Source organism: Xiphophorus couchianus, chromosome 8 (genome assembly GCF_001444195.1).
Source record: "Xiphophorus couchianus chromosome 8, X_couchianus-1.0, whole genome shotgun sequence".
Lineage (NCBI taxonomy): Eukaryota > Metazoa > Chordata > Actinopteri > Cyprinodontiformes > Poeciliidae > Xiphophorus > Xiphophorus couchianus.
In genome coordinates this window covers 14,696,464-14,713,574 of record NC_040235.1, presented here as the reverse complement: position 1 = coordinate 14,713,574, position 17,111 = coordinate 14,696,464, and the positions used below count along the sequence as shown (strand labels likewise).

General features: G+C 38.9%; 4 protein-coding genes across 6 annotated transcripts; 3 read left to right on the top strand and 1 right to left on the bottom strand.

Moving 5' to 3' along the window:
• Window positions 1-255: 255 nt before the first annotated feature.
• On the top strand, window positions 256-5,019 carry LOC114149044 (chemokine-like receptor 1). 2 transcript variants are annotated; one of them, XM_028024594.1, is made up of 4 exons: window positions 256-380; window positions 2,070-2,168; window positions 2,963-3,124; window positions 3,240-5,019. In XM_028024594.1, the coding sequence occupies exons 3-4, from the start codon at window positions 3,088-3,090 to the stop codon at window positions 4,262-4,264; spliced, it is 1,062 nt and encodes a 353-aa protein (XP_027880395.1). In that variant the 5' UTR covers window positions 256-380; window positions 2,070-2,168; window positions 2,963-3,087; the 3' UTR covers window positions 4,265-5,019. The 2 variants fall into 2 exon arrangements, with proteins under 2 accessions (XP_027880395.1, XP_027880396.1); XM_028024595.1 differs by having other exon boundaries at window positions 259-380; window positions 2,963-3,120.
• Window positions 5,020-6,463: 1,444 nt separating this feature from the next.
• rnf185 (ring finger protein 185) lies at window positions 6,464-9,754 on the top strand. The gene is made up of 6 exons (XM_028026183.1): window positions 6,464-7,049; window positions 8,000-8,018; window positions 8,106-8,218; window positions 8,490-8,544; window positions 8,875-8,992; window positions 9,077-9,754. The coding sequence occupies exons 1-6, from the start codon at window positions 6,850-6,852 to the stop codon at window positions 9,172-9,174; spliced, it is 603 nt and encodes a 200-aa protein (XP_027881984.1). The 5' UTR covers window positions 6,464-6,849; the 3' UTR covers window positions 9,175-9,754.
• Window positions 9,755-9,833: 79 nt separating this feature from the next.
• On the bottom strand, window positions 9,834-12,595 carry LOC114150015 (uncharacterized). 2 transcript variants are annotated; one of them, XM_028026180.1, is made up of 2 exons: window positions 12,333-12,595; window positions 9,834-10,598 (listed from the first exon to the last, which is right to left on the bottom strand). In XM_028026180.1, the coding sequence occupies exons 1-2, from the start codon at window positions 12,460-12,462 to the stop codon at window positions 9,925-9,927; spliced, it is 804 nt and encodes a 267-aa protein (XP_027881981.1). In that variant the 5' UTR covers window positions 12,463-12,595; the 3' UTR covers window positions 9,834-9,924. The 2 variants fall into 2 exon arrangements, with proteins under 2 accessions (XP_027881981.1, XP_027881982.1); XM_028026181.1 differs by lacking the exon at window positions 12,333-12,595 and adding an exon at window positions 11,847-12,298.
• A 1,581-nt stretch (window positions 12,596-14,176) lies between these two features.
• LOC114149951 (homeobox protein goosecoid-2) lies at window positions 14,177-16,897 on the top strand. The gene is made up of 3 exons (XM_028026074.1): window positions 14,177-15,365; window positions 16,162-16,406; window positions 16,547-16,897. The coding sequence occupies exons 1-3, from the start codon at window positions 15,143-15,145 to the stop codon at window positions 16,622-16,624; spliced, it is 546 nt and encodes a 181-aa protein (XP_027881875.1). The 5' UTR covers window positions 14,177-15,142; the 3' UTR covers window positions 16,625-16,897.
• The last annotated feature ends 214 nt before the right edge of the window (window positions 16,898-17,111 follow it).

Sequence of the window (17,111 nt, the reverse complement as noted above, 5' to 3'; positions counted from 1 at the left end):
GGAACCTGACATGTTAGCGTTTTTGGATGACAGTGAAGAGGGTAAATAAAAACAGTTTTCAAATGCAAACAAATGCAGATAATGCTTCTGTATGTTGGTGTTCCCGCTAAAGCCTTTTTTTTTTTTTTTGCCCCTTTTTTCCCTTTACGACAATCCTACAACGTCCTGCAGTGAGTGCTGTGTTATGTGGTGGTGTGTTGAATATGTCCGATCTAAAATCGGGCATATTCAACATTGTCTTGGCCCGATTATCGCAGCCTGTGGGGTTTTTCCCTGTTGAATGCGACAGGTAGCCAATCAGGAAGCGCGGTGACGTAAGAAGGGGGGGTGGGAATTCCAAACAGTTGACATGGCAACTGAGAGTCCGGTGGACATCGGAGGTGATATATGGAAATGTTTATTACTATATGTAAAGGTCATTTTTGTATATGTTTATTATATGTGGTTATGTTTATTCAATTAAAAATGTTAACTACGAACAAACATAACTCGCCTCCAAATCATAGTGCAGCAAATAGAGCGGCTGCTCCCGCCATCTTTTATCAAACGGCTTTTCTTTTAACGTCTTTTATCGCTTAAAATGAGTCCACAAATTATCACTGCTGCTTCTACATCCTGATCCGTGTTTGATTATTTTAAATTCACGTACGGTATGTTGGGGGTTTTACTGGATTTTCTTCTGGAGTCGGGATGTTCGTGAGTGGAATCGGTTCGTGCGTGGTGTGTTGCTCCTGCCGCGTGGCTGGACACACGAACCGACCGAACCTGTTGGACTTTTATCAGTTCTGTGGTCACAGAGGTTTGGAAAATCGGCCGACAATCCTTAAATCGTGCTGTGTGAACCAGACTTAAGACTCACAAGCTCTACTCTAGTCTCGACCATTGCCATAACGCGCTCTGACTCTGGTCGCTATGGTAACGTTTATGTATCCCTTCAAAATAAGATACAGATGGGCCGCAAAAATAAATGTTACTTTCCTGAAAATTTTAACTCATGATAACGACTAATGGAGCCCTGAGCTTGTTTCTCTGCAACCAGACGGTCCTGTCTGGGAGTGATGAGAGACAATGATACCTGAAGTGTTGCTTATGCACAATGAGCTTGGTCTCTATGTGGTGAAGCGGTTTGAAGGCTTCATTCCCTCATTAACGAGCTGGTCACCATATCATACAGAGCAGGCTTGGAATGTGGGAATCACCTACCGGTCTGGGATAAATCCATTCTCCTGTCTCTTCTCTGGGTCTTTTCCGCTTGCAAAGAAACTTTCCAAAGGCATCTGATCTGTTTCTTACACATTTTGCTGCCTGTGGGCTCAATGTTGGCGCACAAGACGTAACCGAGAGAATCCGGTTAAAGGATTTTCAAAATAATAGATCCTCCAGACTCAAATAATACATAAAACGGAAATATTTAATTATTTCTGGCGCTGTCCGGTACAAATTGGTCCACGGACCGGTAACGGTCCACGGACCGGGGGTTGGGGACCACTGCTCTAAAGCCCAGCAGAATGAATGCAAAACATTTGGTTTTGGAGCAACTTAATCGGATTGAGATGCTGTGGATTTCAACATTAAACAGTTCATTAATCTTGAAAACCCTACAAAGCACATTGAATAAAGCAAGCCTCTGAAGAAGAACACACAGCACTGCCTGATCAAATACTTGATACCAATAGTTGTCACGTGGTGCAAGTATAGTTTTTCTGTCCACTGGGTGATTTCTTTTTCCAACAAACCCAAGTTGGTTGGTTAGTTTCTTCGCTTTCAGAACTTTGTTACACGTTTGGTCATGCTTGTCTTGATCACGTTTTCTCTTGACTGGACATTATTAGGACTTTTTCTTCCTCATTTTTGTTAAGATAATACTGAACATATTCTCTTACTATACTGTGAAATCAGCATTTCTGTGATCACCTGACCAGAAACCAGTCGCGCTCCGTTCTGTTTGTTCGTCTTTGTTCAAAGATATCAGACCTATAACATCCTGTAAAGATAACTTGTTGCCTGCAGTCACTCTTGTTTGATTCAGTTTAGGATAATACCAAGGTTAGTCTTTACTCTTCCTCCAGGGCCGACCTGAGAGTCTTGCAGGAGCCTTAGAACCCGTGCTGGCCTGGGACCCTGAGAGATCTCAACCAATTACATCATCTGCAAAACTTTGACAAAAGGTGGGCTTCAGTAAAGATAAATAAACTATGGTGTTCTCAGAATGCAAACAACAAAAACATTGTCAGATTGAGGAAGTGGCCAAGACCAACAAGTCCTAATTTCTATAGAGGGAGGAACTGATAGAATCACAGGAACAGAGTTAAAGAGGATGAGGTCTACCACATCAGACAAGATCCAGGACGTGGGCCAAGCAAAGATGTCCCTGAAACAGTCAAAAACATAATACCAGGCCATAGCATGCTGGCAGGCAAAGATTACATGGAACACCACAACCAAGTTGATGAAATAGTGGACAAGAATGTGGGACAGACCAGCAAGAGTGTTTAAGAATAATAAGATTGTGTGGGACATGCAGATTCACTGATAATTGGGTATTGTGAATGTAGACAAATTAGAAAAGAGAACAGCCATGGTAGATATTGCAATCCCAAGCAACTTCAGGAAGAAGGAACATAGAAAGCTTGAGAAATACAAAGGGTCAAAGAGAAAATCGAGAAGTAGGGTATTGAGTGGTGACATTGGTCATCAGAAAGTAAACAAAATTAAAAACCATGTGTTTTAATATTTTGTTAAATAGTTTTTATTTTACAAAACAGTTTTTGTAAAAACAAAAAACAATCAAAACCAGGTGTCATTTCCCTTCTACTTCTCAACTACTTGGTACACTGCAATAATTTGTCTCAGAAACTTCCTAACGTGTGGCGGTATCACAAAATGTTAAAATGTTTCCGTGTGTTAACACTTTTGTAAGGTGCTGAATGAAGCTGCGTTCTGATGTTTATCGTTCTGACAGGGCGTTACACCTCTCCACACTGTTTCCAACCTACTCGTTTCTTGTAATCTTGAAACTGTTAAGCAACACGCTCAGAGAAAGAGAAGTGAGAAGTTATATTCAGCACAGAGAACTACAGAAGGGAGATGTTACGGTCTGTTTTTACATCCATACAAGAAGTGAGTATTTAGCTTTATCTACTTTGAGCTACACTTTAGATTGTAGTTGCTCTTTATTTTCAGTGTTGTATGTATGACCATGTTTTTGAGGAATGTTATATATATTTTTCTTCTTTTAGAAAAACTAACAATGGAATTGGATTACATTGAATATGAAGACTACACTCCCATCAATGAAACTGAAAACGTCCTGCAACAATCAAAGTTCTCCCAGGCCTCCGTGACTCATGTTCTTGCAGTGGTCAACATCTTCATATCATTTTTTGGTCTGATTGGGAACGCTGTAGTGGTATGGATCTGTGGGTGTAAAATGAAAAGAACAGTCATCACCACCTGGTACATCAGCCTGGCTCTTTCGGACTTGTTTTTTTGTATCCTTTTGCCCTTTGACGTTTTTTACTCTCTGACCTCAAACTGGCCTTTTGGCCAGTTTTTGTGCAAGTTCATCTCCTCTGCTTTGTTTCTCAACATGTACAGTAGTGTGTTTCTGTTGGTCTTAATCAGCGCTGACCGTTGTGTCCTTGTTTTGTTCCCTGTGTGGGCAAACAACCACCGAACGGTGCACAAAGCCTACGGAACAGTCGCCGTGATGTGGCTTCTCGCTGGACTCCTAACGCTTCCTTCAGCCATTTTTAGAACCACCGCAGTCCAAGACTCCTACACCAAGTGCCAGTTGGATTACAGCTCCAATGTCAGTCATAAGGCTGTGGTACTGGGTCGGTTCTTCTGTGGATTTCTTGTTCCTTTCTTGATTATTGTGTTCAGCTGCGCTGTGATCGGTCTGAAGCTGAGAGGCTCAACCATTCGATCTAAAAGGCCTTATAAAATCATGGTGGCACTCATCCTGTCGTTTTTCTTCTGCTGGGTCCCCTACCATACCTTTTGTCTCATGGAAATTAACTTTATGGAACACAATATAGAGATGCTTGTGGTTGGACTAAAAGTGGGGGCCACCCTGGCAGCAGCTAATGCCTTAATCTCCCCCATTTTCTACGTGTTCGTCGGCAATGACTTCAAGCAAACTCTGAAGCACTCTGTAATGTCAAAGTATGAGGAGGCGATGGCTGAGGATATCCACACGACTGGGTTCAATCAGTCAAGATCCAAGTCAATGGAAATAATTGAAACTCACACTATTTCCTAAAAATAAAAAAAACTCATTGCATTTTGATCTTCTATAAGTTAATTTAAATCTTTAGCTGTAAAAAACACAAAACCTATATTGTGTACTTAAACTTTTTGATAGCTTTTAATAACTTTTGCTATCCTTTGTAACTGAAACAAAAATGCCGTGGTTGTAACTAAATAAATTATCTACAATAAATTGTTGTTCTATGCAATAAAAAAGTAAGTATTTTATTAAAATTCAACATGCACTTTATTTATTTAAATTGTTTGCTTACATACAAAAAAATTAACAATCTCGTGGTTATTTTACTGAGACGATCCAAAATATGCAAAGGACACACTGAATAAACACTTAAAATTTGTTTGTTATTTAAAGTATTTTATTCTCCAAACAAAACATAACTTAGAACTTGGTTGAGAAAGTTTTATTGATATGGGGTAATTTTGTGTAGGTAATCTTCAGGTTTTACCCCAGATGGGTGTCAATTTCCACTGCTCCTACCTGCTTGGTGCTGTTACTGAAGTTTTACTTCAAAATATATCAAATATACTACTAAAATATTTCAGCATTTGCTCACTAGCTTGCTTTAAACCAAAGTATACCAGAATACTAGGATGCAAAATGTGGACAATATAAAAGAGACGATAATACTGCTGTCTAGTTAGTAGTCAGAACGCATAATCATGTTCCCCAAATCAAATTAAGCGTAAGGTCTCAGACAAATGAAAATTATCATTATGGGTAACAATCATATCTCCAACTCCAACGGCCAGGCTTTCAGTTATACAGCCAGCCATAGGTTTAAAGAGACAAACTGGGTCAATAAGTAGTGCTTGTCAACCACTGATTGTGTCGTCCAGGACACATTACTGTGAAATTTTATCTCTGCTGATGTTGACCTGTTAACATGTCATGACTGTCAAACACCAACAGCCTTCAGTCAGAGGCTTCTTCAAATTCTTTGCAAGACTGACCTCTACTGGAGTCCTTCCTGCTCACATCATCAACATCCACGACAACTCTATGAAGATATTTGGAGGATATAAGTCACGACATTTAATTTCCCTTCGGTGTAAAAAAGGACACTTCTCACCCCGGACATTCTCTGTTCACACTGATGCCTTCAGGCAGAAGATACAGAGCAATCGGAACAAGAACCAACCGTCTCAGAGACAGTTTTTACCCGATAGCAATAACAAAACTAAATGCAATCAAAAACAACCATTAATCATCATAAATGATGTATGTGAGAATGTGGCTGTTCTTATTTAGTGTTTTTTTTGGGGGGGGGGGGTTGCCAGTTGTTTGTTGATTCTTGCGTTGTGTGTGAATTGTGAGACAGTTATTTTTTGTTTTTGGGCATGTGCACTGACTGATGGCACCTTTTGAATTTTGTTGTTCTTGTGACAATGACAATAAAGATTTATCTTATCTTATCTTATCTTATCTTATCTTATCTTATCTTATCTTATCTTAAATAAAGTATATAGTAGTATATAGTATACTTTATTTACACCGAATATATACAGTATATATATATATATATATATATATATATATATATACAGTACAGACCAAAAGTTTGGACACACCTTCTAATTAAAATGGGTTTTCTTTATTTTCATGACTATTTATAAGGCAAGAAATCCCACTTATTAACCTGACAGGGCACACCTATGAAGTGAAAACCATTTCAGGTGACTACCTCTTAAAACTCATCAAGAAAATGCAGAGTGTGTGCAAAGCAGTAATCACAGCAAAAGGTTGCTACTTTGAAGAAACTAGAATATAAGGGGTATTTTCAGTTGTTTTACACTTTTTTGTGTAGTGCATATTTCCACATGTGTCATTCATAGTTTTGATGCCTTCAGTGTGAATCTACAATGTCAATAGTCATGAAAATAAAGGAAACTCATTGAATTAAAAGGTGTGTCCAAACTTTTGGTCTGTACTGTATATTTATGAACTGAATTGAATTAGGTATGTATTAAACTTTTTAGGTCCTTAGAAATGAGAATGTCAAATGGTAAAAACGAAAAAAAAGTACAGTTTTTAAAGTAATATCCATTTGATTGCAGAGCATCACATATTATCAATAGATTACAATAAGCTGATTAGTAAAAGCAATGTTAATGGTGTCAGAGAGAGCCCAGCTCATTACATAAACACGACCCCTAACGTTCCGCCACAGGAAGCTACCGGGTTAACTTGCGGATGTGACGCAATCAGCTGTGAGGTTGTTTTTTTTCCCCCTACTCGTTACAGCGCGTTACGATTTTCAGCTACTACTTGGTATTTTACAAACAGCTTAACTGAATTGGAATTTAGCTTCGTTAATGTTTTACATTTTACTTTCAGTTTTGTTTTGTTTTTTATTAAACAGTCCGCACAGCTGTTCTTCTCGCTTACTAACGTTAGCGTAGCTTCCGTTTCCAGATGGACGCCAGCTGAGCTGAGCTAGCAGCTGCTGATTTTGTTTTTGTTTTCATCCCTCCTCCCAGTTCAGTTTTCTGCTGCTTGTCAGCGACCACCAGTTCAGCCGGACTCCCCTATGTGTCCACTCCGGGGGTTGGCAGAGAAAGTTCAATTGCAGTAGATAAATGGCCGCCTCTGCTCCTCCTCCTCCGGCGGCAGCAGCCGCCTCTGGTTCTGCTGCGGCCGCTGCTGAAACCTCCAGTCCCGGAGGATCCAGCAGCTCGACCGCTGCCGACGGCGGCAACCAGGACAGCACTTTTGAATGTAACATCTGTCTGGACACCGCCAAGGATGCCGTGATCAGCCTATGCGGACATCTTTTCTGGTGAGGTTCAACTGGGATTTTTGTATATGGTTAGAATCAGAGCAGAGTATCAACATGCTGGACTGCTTTTACTTAGAATCTAATAGAATCAACAATTTTGAAGTTAAACAATTTCAGACATGCAGATTGTACTTGACTTTCATTGTAAATTTTCACAAAAATGCAATATTGTATTTTACAGTCTCTTTAGGAAAATATACCTCTCACTGAATAACATATTTTTTGAAAGTTTCATCCTAATAAAATCATACATTATATTTACTTCCAATTGAATGTGGCTGCATCCTGAAACAAAGAGCTATTTTTTAAATAAAAACAGTAAAGCTTAAGCTAAATCCACTGTATTTTGTCTAATAATGTTTTTATGTCAATGTCACATTTATTTGTATAGCACATTTAAGTTCTTCAAAATGTTCACCAACCGCCGTGACATAAAACAAAGAATAAAACAATGAAAATTAAAAACTCTGAGATACTAAACAGCACACTGAACACAAGTTGATTACTATAGTTGAATTATCTTGATGAACCGGTAAATCTGTTAAAAAAAATTTTCTAAAATTAAGTTGCAAACACAACTTGTATACTTTTATATTTTTGACTTTTTTATAGGCTTTTTGCTTCCTTTTTTGTGCAACATCTTTATTTATAGCTTGCTACAAAAATGTCAGGTATATGTAGTTGAGAAGCGAATGTTTTGTTTGTTTTTTGCTTTTGTAGAATTAAAAACAATTGACTAAAATGTATAAAGCTATTTTTGTGGTGGAGCCCTACAACTTAAACTCATGAGTCTTTAATGATGATAGCATTATCAGTTTTTATGCTGTAGTTCCTTTCTAAGCTGACACACTTTCTGCCTCCGATTGCTTTGTTTGAATTTTATTTAGCGTTTTTAAGCCATGTATTTGATCAAACGTCTCACACTCTTTCCTTTCCTGTGCTTTTTGTAGCTGGCCTTGTTTGCATCAGGTAAGCTGGATCTTCTTTGTCCCCTTCCAAAAAAAAAATGCAGGGTTTATAAAATCAGCTCAGTAGCATCACTTCTTGCTCATGCAGTGGCTGGAAACCAGACCTAACAGACAAGTGTGTCCAGTTTGTAAAGCTGGCATCAGCAGAGAAAAAGTGATTCCCTTATATGGAAGAGGAAGCACAGGACAACAGGATCCCAGGTGGGTGCTGTAACTTGTTGACACAGATGTAGCAAAGTCTAAAACTTGATATATTTTTTGATAATAATCTACATTATGACACTTGGAGGTTAAAAATGTCATATTAAGTTTGTGTAAGGCTCTGTCACACCAGATTAAGACTGCAGGACGGAGAGAAACTGGACACCGTAGGGCAGTCTTAATCTGGTGTGATACTTGGCCTTGTGCAGGATTAAATAAGCAATTTTCAGAAATGTAACTGTATATTTTCTTTCAAACTTTTTTTTTAAAGGGAAAGAACACCCCCTCGACCTCAAGGACAAAGACCTGAGCCCGAAAACCGTGGTGTAAGTAAATGAAAAGGCACAGCTGCATGAGCCAAACACAGTATGTTGTGTTCTTATTTTATATTAGAATCACTATAGTTTTGCTGTTATTTCCTAATTCACGTCGCTGCTGAGGAAATCCTTCCATTCATGATGAAACCCTTACATATGTCTGCTGCAGGGTGTACCTGTGTTTTATTCATTAGCAGTGACAAACTTCCCACTGGGATCCATTACACTTTAACAGTCGAGTTGAAGCTCCTCTCAAGAGAATCCCTACAAGTCTTACAGCTTATTGCGTCACATCTCACTCACTGTCTGTTATAGCACATTTCTAATGACATCTCACAGGGTTTTCAGGGCTTTGGCTTTGGAGATGGTGGTTTCCAGATGTCATTTGGAATCGGCGCCTTTCCGTTCGGTATTTTTGCCACAGCTTTTAACATCAACGATGGCAGACCTCCTCCAGGTAGCGGCACATTTCACCCTGAACTTTTCGTTTTGTGTGTCTTTTGAAACAACGGCACAAATAACCTCTGCTGACCTTTTGCAGCGGCTCCTGGAACGCCACTGTACATTGACGAGCATTTTCTCTCTCGACTCTTCCTGTTCGTTGCTTTGGTGATGATGTTTTGGCTGCTGATTGCATAAAAGCTTTGGAAACTGATCAGGTTGTCGTCACTTCAGATTGGACGGAGATTTTGTTTAATGTTTTATGTCGCTCCTTTGAAATACAGTTGAAACCAGATGTTTTACACACCAAGATACTGATGATTTTTTTTTGTCCTAGTCTTAATTTACTGACCCAAATCAGACTTTTGAGTAATCATAACATTTTATTCAAGCCTTAAATAGATATTTGAATATTCATACTGACTGTGCTTCTATTTATATCCTCTTTGGGGACATTTCAAGCAGTTTCTTCAGAAAAATCTAAATGCTGGAAACTGCTAATCAATGATTGAATGCATTGCTACATAATGGATTCAGGTTTTGACAAAACGGATGACCATGCATTAACCCAGAGCCTGAATTTGTTTAGCTTGTAATCAGATAAAAAAACCTTCTTTTCAAACAGTGTTTTGCTCCAAACTGTACAAACTTTTTCTTTTCTGATTTTCACTGTAATTAAATGTAAAATATTGTAGATTAGAGAATAAATGAAAACTTGTTGAAAATGGGGGTAACTTTTCTAACTGAATTTCCTCTGACAGTAAAACTTTATAAATGAGTTATGACTTTTTCTTTGTCTCTGTATCGTTTTATTACTACTTAATCTCTACAAAAGCCATCAAATAAACACACAAATCAAAAAGCAACACTTTATTTTAATTGAAAGACATTTTGAAGAAAAGTCTTAATGAAGCTTGGAAAGAAAAATAAGTTAAATTTTGATCGATTCTATGTGTCTTGCGGAGCCTTTTTTTCCTGCACGTTAAATTCTGCTTCGTACATTATCTGCTGGATCTTCATTTTAGTCTCGCACCTTTTCTGTGGGGCCAGTCTCTTCAGAGCTGGAACGAAGCTCAGCAGAAACAGCTCGTCCTCGTCCTGCCGCATCCTGGCGGGGAGCGGCCCGCCGCCTTCCTTCACCAGCCACTTATTTGACAAGTCTGTACTTTGTGGAGACGCCGACTCCGGCAACAAAGTCCGTTTCCGTCCAGTGTTGCTGGTGGGGGTTATCTGGGAGACGGGGGACATCTTGGCCACCATGGCCAGCTGAGTCAGCTCTGTGTCCTGAGACAACGCGGGAAGCTGCGTTACGAAGGCCAGCGGAGCTTTTTGCTCGGACGGACTCGTAGAAACCTTTAGAGAAGTCTTGGTCGACTCTGACGAAGCGGTGTCTCCCTCACCACTCCCGGATTCGTGGTCAGGGTTGTTGTGGTCGTCACAGTTGCCACAGATGTCCATCACTCCCACTCTGGATCCGGTGAAGGGGGCGATAAAGTTCATCAGCTGTCTGTATTTCCATTTGCTTTGTACAAACTCTCCCTGCTTTTTGCCTTTGAGCTCCATCCGGACTTCCTTCAGGTAGCGGTCTCTTAGATTTTTCCATTTCCTTTTGCATTCATGGGCTGAAAAACAAGATTTCAGAGTGTAAAACTGGAACATTACCAAAACTTTCAAAGATTTATGACACATATAGTGAAATATTTCAAGCCTTTTTATTGTTTTCAATGATCACTGTGTTGGCCCACTCAGTTTTCTGAAGTTCACAGTTAATGCAACAGTCTACCCTGAAATTTTAGAGGACTCTATGCTTCCTTGTGCTGAAAAACTTTCTCTAGATGCTGACTATCTTCCAGCAGGACTTGCTTACTGGCCACATTGCCAAACGTACCAAAAGTTGGTTCAACCTTGGTGTTACTGTGCTTGAGAACTGCATGAACAGAAGCCTGTCAGTTTTGGGTAAATTAGCCCTTTTTATTTGATCTTCAAAATCACAAGCCATAAAGGCTGGAAGTATTTAACTCTAATGAATTAATGAGTTTCACTTTCTGAAATAAGAGAAAATATCAAACTTCTTATTCATAATTATTTTTAAAATGTTTAGATCAGGACTGCCCTAAAACACCTGAATCAAACTGATGTTTCGATTCAGCAGTCAATCGGCTCGTGTAACCAGAGATTCGTTTGTTTCAGGTGTGTTGGAGAAAGGACGCATCTTGAAGTTGGAAAGTAAGAAAGTGCCTTGGAGTTCAGATCTGTATTTAAAAGAAAAAAAAATATGGCAAGACTTGACAGCTGATGTTGATGTGTTTCCCATCCTAATCTGATTAAATGTAACTTTAAGAATGAACAAAAAAAAACATCAATTTCTACAAGTGCAAAACAGGCTCCAAAAGCATCGGCATTGTTCTCAATATGTTTAAGGCTGAAAAAATAATAAAACCTTTTCTTTTTTTTTCATTTAGAATTATGCACTAATTGTTGTTTGTCACACAAAGTTCTAATAAAATACATTAAGGTTTGTGGCTATAATGTGAAGAAAACCTTGAGTTCTGAATCATCTGCAAAGCATCTGTTTGACAAGAACAATCTGAGTTTCCTTTCAAAGATTTTAAGGCTAATTACTTTAAAAAATAATTACATTTGTTCCAACCAGCACAGTGGATAAGCCTATACTGGGTGTTTTTATTTGTCATTGCATAATTTAAACCTTTACACTGATGTGTAAAAAGTTTTTCAATTGAATTATTTATCAACAATATTCTAAAGTTGGATCTTCAAAAATAAATAAGACCAAACATTACTAAAGGCATTTTTGTATATGGTTTATAAGTATATTTCAGTTCTGCACTCTGTTGCCTTTGCGCACTTACTCTGGGTTGGGGCCCTCCATTTGTCCCGCACAGTGCGGCATGTTTAACGAACCGAGGCGCTGCTGTGAACTTTTACGGCTTTTTCAGGAGCATTCTTTGCTTTCCCAGCCTTTCTAGCACAGTTTCAGCAAAGAACGCGCCTAGAGTCGCTCGAAGGTCGGAGAGTGCTGCGTGTCCATGCCGCAGAGCAAGTTCAGCGCCGCGGCTAGCTCCGCGGTAGAGGCACGCCGCGCCGCTCCGCGCAGCGCAGCGCGGCCTGCGGCGTGGAGCAACGGCCGTCACCGCTAGCACGGCGCGCGCGGCTGCATCAGCGTCAAAGTGGACCTAGCAACCGGGATAAACACCCGAATCACAGCAAATCGCCAAGTTCATAAGCGTGAAATACTTCTGTGTCCCGTAAACAACTCGTGCCTGATTAGGCTCCCGACGCAGATGCGGCTAAGCAAACAATAACTGGGAGTAAAGTTGCGATAAACAAATACTCACATGGGTAACCAAGTGCCATACTGATGTTTCTCCAAGCGTTTATCCGACTTTCCGTGCAACGGTAATTCGGTAAAGTGACATTGTACAGTTCCGGGTAATTAAATACAGCTAAAATTAACTTATCTTCCATTTTGCCCTTGTATTTTCTGTTTCTGCTACTGTTGCGCGGACGCGGAAGCGGCAAGCTCCTCCCGCCTTTTCCGCCCTTGCTGCAGCTGCTCCAACGCAAGTTATCGCGAGTGGCGAACTGCGTGCCGCCCGTGTCGCTCTGCCGTGTGGGCGTTACAGTGTTCTGGCACCAGGGGGCGCATTAGTCAATTATCTTTTAATCTAATACTGTTTTACCCAGAATACACACTAATGATTAATGAATGCCACTGACACAATCTCTAACACATTTTTATATATAAGAATGAAAAATAAAAATAAAAAAACCAAAGGACAACATTTCGAACTTTTTGATGTGATTATTTAATTGTTTTGGGGCACAATAATTACATTTGATACAACTGATTCTGATAAATCGTTTTTATTGATGAACACACACACGCCCACACACACACACCTTTACAGTGATGGATTCATGAACATATTAACACAATTCCAGAATTCAACGTGCATTTGCTATTTCAAGATATGAATAAAAAAACGTAACTTTCATACCCTTTCCGTTTTGTTAATGTTGTAGTGCTTCGTTAATGTTGTTGTATTTTTGAATTTGCAATTGTGTTTCGTTATTGTGTTTTTGATTTTGTTGAAGTGGTTTGCACCTCAGGGTCACCGTAGGATTATACTCTGCGGGTCAAAAACTGTAGCTGCAAAAACGCTTCTTTCCTAACATTCATCTGGCTTCAGACTATTGGAAATGCTCTTAATGCACAATTAGACATTGTACATGTATATATATATTTTTTAAAGTAATAATCTCAGTTTTTGTATTTGCAGTCTTTGTTTTATGCAGGCCTTACCTTTGGTACAATTCTCTTTAGTCTGTGTCAATTTTGATGCATATTCTTACATATTTAAGACAAATATTTTTGGCAGTAATCTGCAATTCACTATGTGTCATGGCTCAAATGTGATCTTGAACACTATTTTGTCTTAGCATTATTCAGGCCTGAGTGAACTCCAACTGCTGAATACAAAACTAAAAAGCCTAAAAGTTTCAGAGCATTGGCCTGTAAAATGTGACATTTTAGAATTTTATTGAAAAGTTCATTTCCATGCTGTGCAGTAAAAATGCAATATATTGCATTTTTACACATCTGAAATACAGAAATGTAGGGTGAATAGTGCTAGGAGCTACACAATCAAAGGGAAGACTGCTGTTTTAATAGTTGCCCAGCAGACATACAATACTAAAGGATGGTAAGCCACAAAATGATCTGATAAACTGTTTGTTGTCTACATTTTTATTGATTTCCTACAGCCTTTTATGTTCACTTCATAAATCGATTGCACTTGCTCCCCACTCGGGAGCGAGGGTCTAACTATTTTAAGTTTGAAGAGTTGTTAAATTGCAGCATTCCATTCCATTACATAATAACATTGTCTGCTTTAAATGGTGCAAGTCATTCTTGTCTTGTGATAAATCAATTAGTTCAGCTACTAAGTCAGTTAACTCTTCAAATGCACCTGAAAAAAATCCATAAAGACGTTATTTCCAACTGAGCCATTATAATTCTCTTCACTTTACCAGTTGTACCAAATATTGCTTACAGCAACAATAACACGAGCCTTTATAATTCTGATCCCCTGTAATGAATTTTGAACCCTGTGGACCCACGCGGATTTTGGCGCAATTCCTTCTTTTGAGAACCACAATAACCTAAGATAACAATCTCGCACACGGCGCATACTATACATCAGCCATCTGAACGCTATTAAACCCAGGTGAAAAGGATGGGAATGGTGTTTATTGTTATCTGTTTTCAAAAGCCCTTATAACAGGTTGGAGCTTAAGACAGATTGTGGAAATCCGTTAATTCCCTAAAAAAAAAAAAAAAGGAGATGTATAGCCTTGTATGAAATCACAGGATTTGCTGGGAGGGAGATGAATTTAACCAGTAATAGCTTTACCTCCGCTGTGCACATTGTCAGCGAAGTCAAACTGAAAAGACTGCAACACAAAGATAAGACACAGGATGTATGATTCTGAATATAAACCACATTGATGGATATATTCCCATGAAACTGCACCTTTGTTGCATCTTTATTCAGATTTCACCCACTCATCCATTACGGGTTGTTAAATGTCAGCTAGGAGTTTCAGAGCAAATCTACAAATGAATACAAGATCATTTGTCATTAAAACTGAGCATAAGAAGCAATATGAAATTAATTCAAAGGCTAATCCTTAAATTTATCATACACAAGCATGAGACCACACCAAAGGTGTCCATCTATAAGTCCAGGTTTCTAATACCAAGCAATCCCCTTTTCTCTAAAACCTCAACAATGAGGATTTTAGGAGCTCTCCACTTTTCATTTTATGCAGTGAAATCTGATTTCGCTTGAAGAAAGGAATGAGGCGAGATTAGCCGAATCTGCCGTCCTCCCTAACCTCTTCACAAAACTGCCCAGATTAGCTCAGAATTAAGTTTCAACCGTTTTATGTGTCTGGTCCACAGGGGGATTATAGTTTTACCTCCATCTCTTTTTTTTTTTTTCTTTTTGCCTATAAGGGCCAGACTTGCTCTTGTAGAAGGAGTAGAAGCCGAGGAGCCACTGAGGGGGAAGTATCACAGAGAGTTACAGGTCTCTATCTGGTTATCACTACTGCTTTTGAGCTCAAGGAATTTCCTTAAAAAATGGACAGACACATCAAGATGGAAAGACAAAAGTTTCCGTTCACCATTGAGAACATTCTGAACAAATATCCTAGCAGTATTGGAGACAAACAACCATGTGGAACAGGGGTTTTTGGACTGAAGGAGAAGATGGTTTGTCCTGAGCCTGTTCATCACACCTGCTTGTGCTGCTGTTTCTGTTCCCACTGCGCTGACATGCTGCACTCTGATCTCATCCATGACGGTAAGAACATACCATCGTCTGTCTTTGTATAAAGTAACTATGGAAATTCAGTTTTATGTTCTGAAACCCTGAAGGCAACACTTCGGCCATGTGAAGGTGGGGTTGTAGCTCATAAAGGTACATAGATTCTCAAGCTGATATAGGTTTTACTAGCTGAGCATAAGAAGCAATATGAAATTAATTCAAAGGCTAATCCTTAAATTCATCATTCACAAGCATGAGGCCACACCAAAGGAGTAAGAATGTGGACATGAAGACTTACAGTATATGCAAATTTATTTAGTGAGGACAAGGAAGTCAGAAGACTTAAAAAACTGGCACCCAAGAGATTTAAAAGCATTCTCCAGTGATGCAGTCTGCCTGTCATTATCACATGTCAAATGACCCCCTGTGAATGAAACTGGAAATCAAAACAGAAATCCTGTCAGCATTAATGTAGATATTGCAATTTCTGTTCCAGTTCTGACCAGCATTGTAATTTTGAGCCTAGTAGACATTGGTCAAGTTTCATCGTAATCCACATTATTCGTCCGTGGTTCACAACCGAATAATCTGGCTGTCAAAGCAACACTGCAAGGTTGTCTAAAGTTCTCTCACTAAAGGCTGTTTGTCAGAAAACCACACCCTTATGTGATTGTCTTGATTTATAGACATTCCAAATTACAGTTAATTATCCATGTATGGTAGCATTTTCCTGTTTAAGTGGGTATGACTCAACATGATCTTTCCAGTTTAAGAAAAGTGCATTTGTCATTTTCATTTAAAACTATGATGACATATGTGAATCTTGTTGCAGCCTGTCAGTACGGATGGAACCGAGCAGCTATGATCTCAGAGACGTGCCGGCTGGGGGAGGCTCAAAGGGAGGAGCAGCAGCCTAAGGTCAGCCAGGTGCAGAGGCGAACCAGGCGTCACCGTACAATTTTCACCGAAGAACAGCTGGATGCACTGGAGGAACTGTTCCTGCAGAACCAGTATCCAGATGTAAACGCGCGAGAAAAACTTGCACAGCAAACTAACTTAAGAGAAGAAAGAGTAGAAGTAAGACAGCAGCTGCATGTGTTGCTAATCCTTGATGGAGAGGTTTCACTCTCTTTAGATTATGTGGACATGAACAACCCTGCCAAATATGAAGAATGGGAGGTATTAAATAATAATTCTGTCTCTTTTCTTCCTGGTAGGTTTGGTTTAAAAACCGAAGAGCAAAATGGAGACGTCAGAAAAGATTGTCATTTGTAGTTGGAAACACTGAAAACTAATTCCTTTCATATAGATTTACAGCAACATGGAAATTTATGGAGACCTTAAGTTATTTTTTTTTGCTCATGAGTCAAATAAAAAACCAAATTTATGAACAAAATGGATCTAATTGTGTCATTTTGATCAAACGAACCTGCATACAGAGATATACGCTTACCTTTTGACATTTGATATTTGATGGTTGTTCCATATATCAAGAATGGAGTAACTTTTTGTAAAACGGCTTCTTGTTATGTGATGATTACGATCTAATAAATACTTACATGACTTTATTGTTTGTGAATAACTTATGTAGATTTGTCCTACAACAGAACAAAGTTGTCTGTAAATTTCTTTTGTAAATTTTTTTTTAAGAAAAAATCTTAAATAAAATGTATGTCTTTGTTTAGCAGTTCAAATCCAGATATAACTTTTTGTCAGGTTAACATGAATAGACTATTTTCTGTCTCAATCAATGTAGAAGTATTAATTATCAATCATCATCAG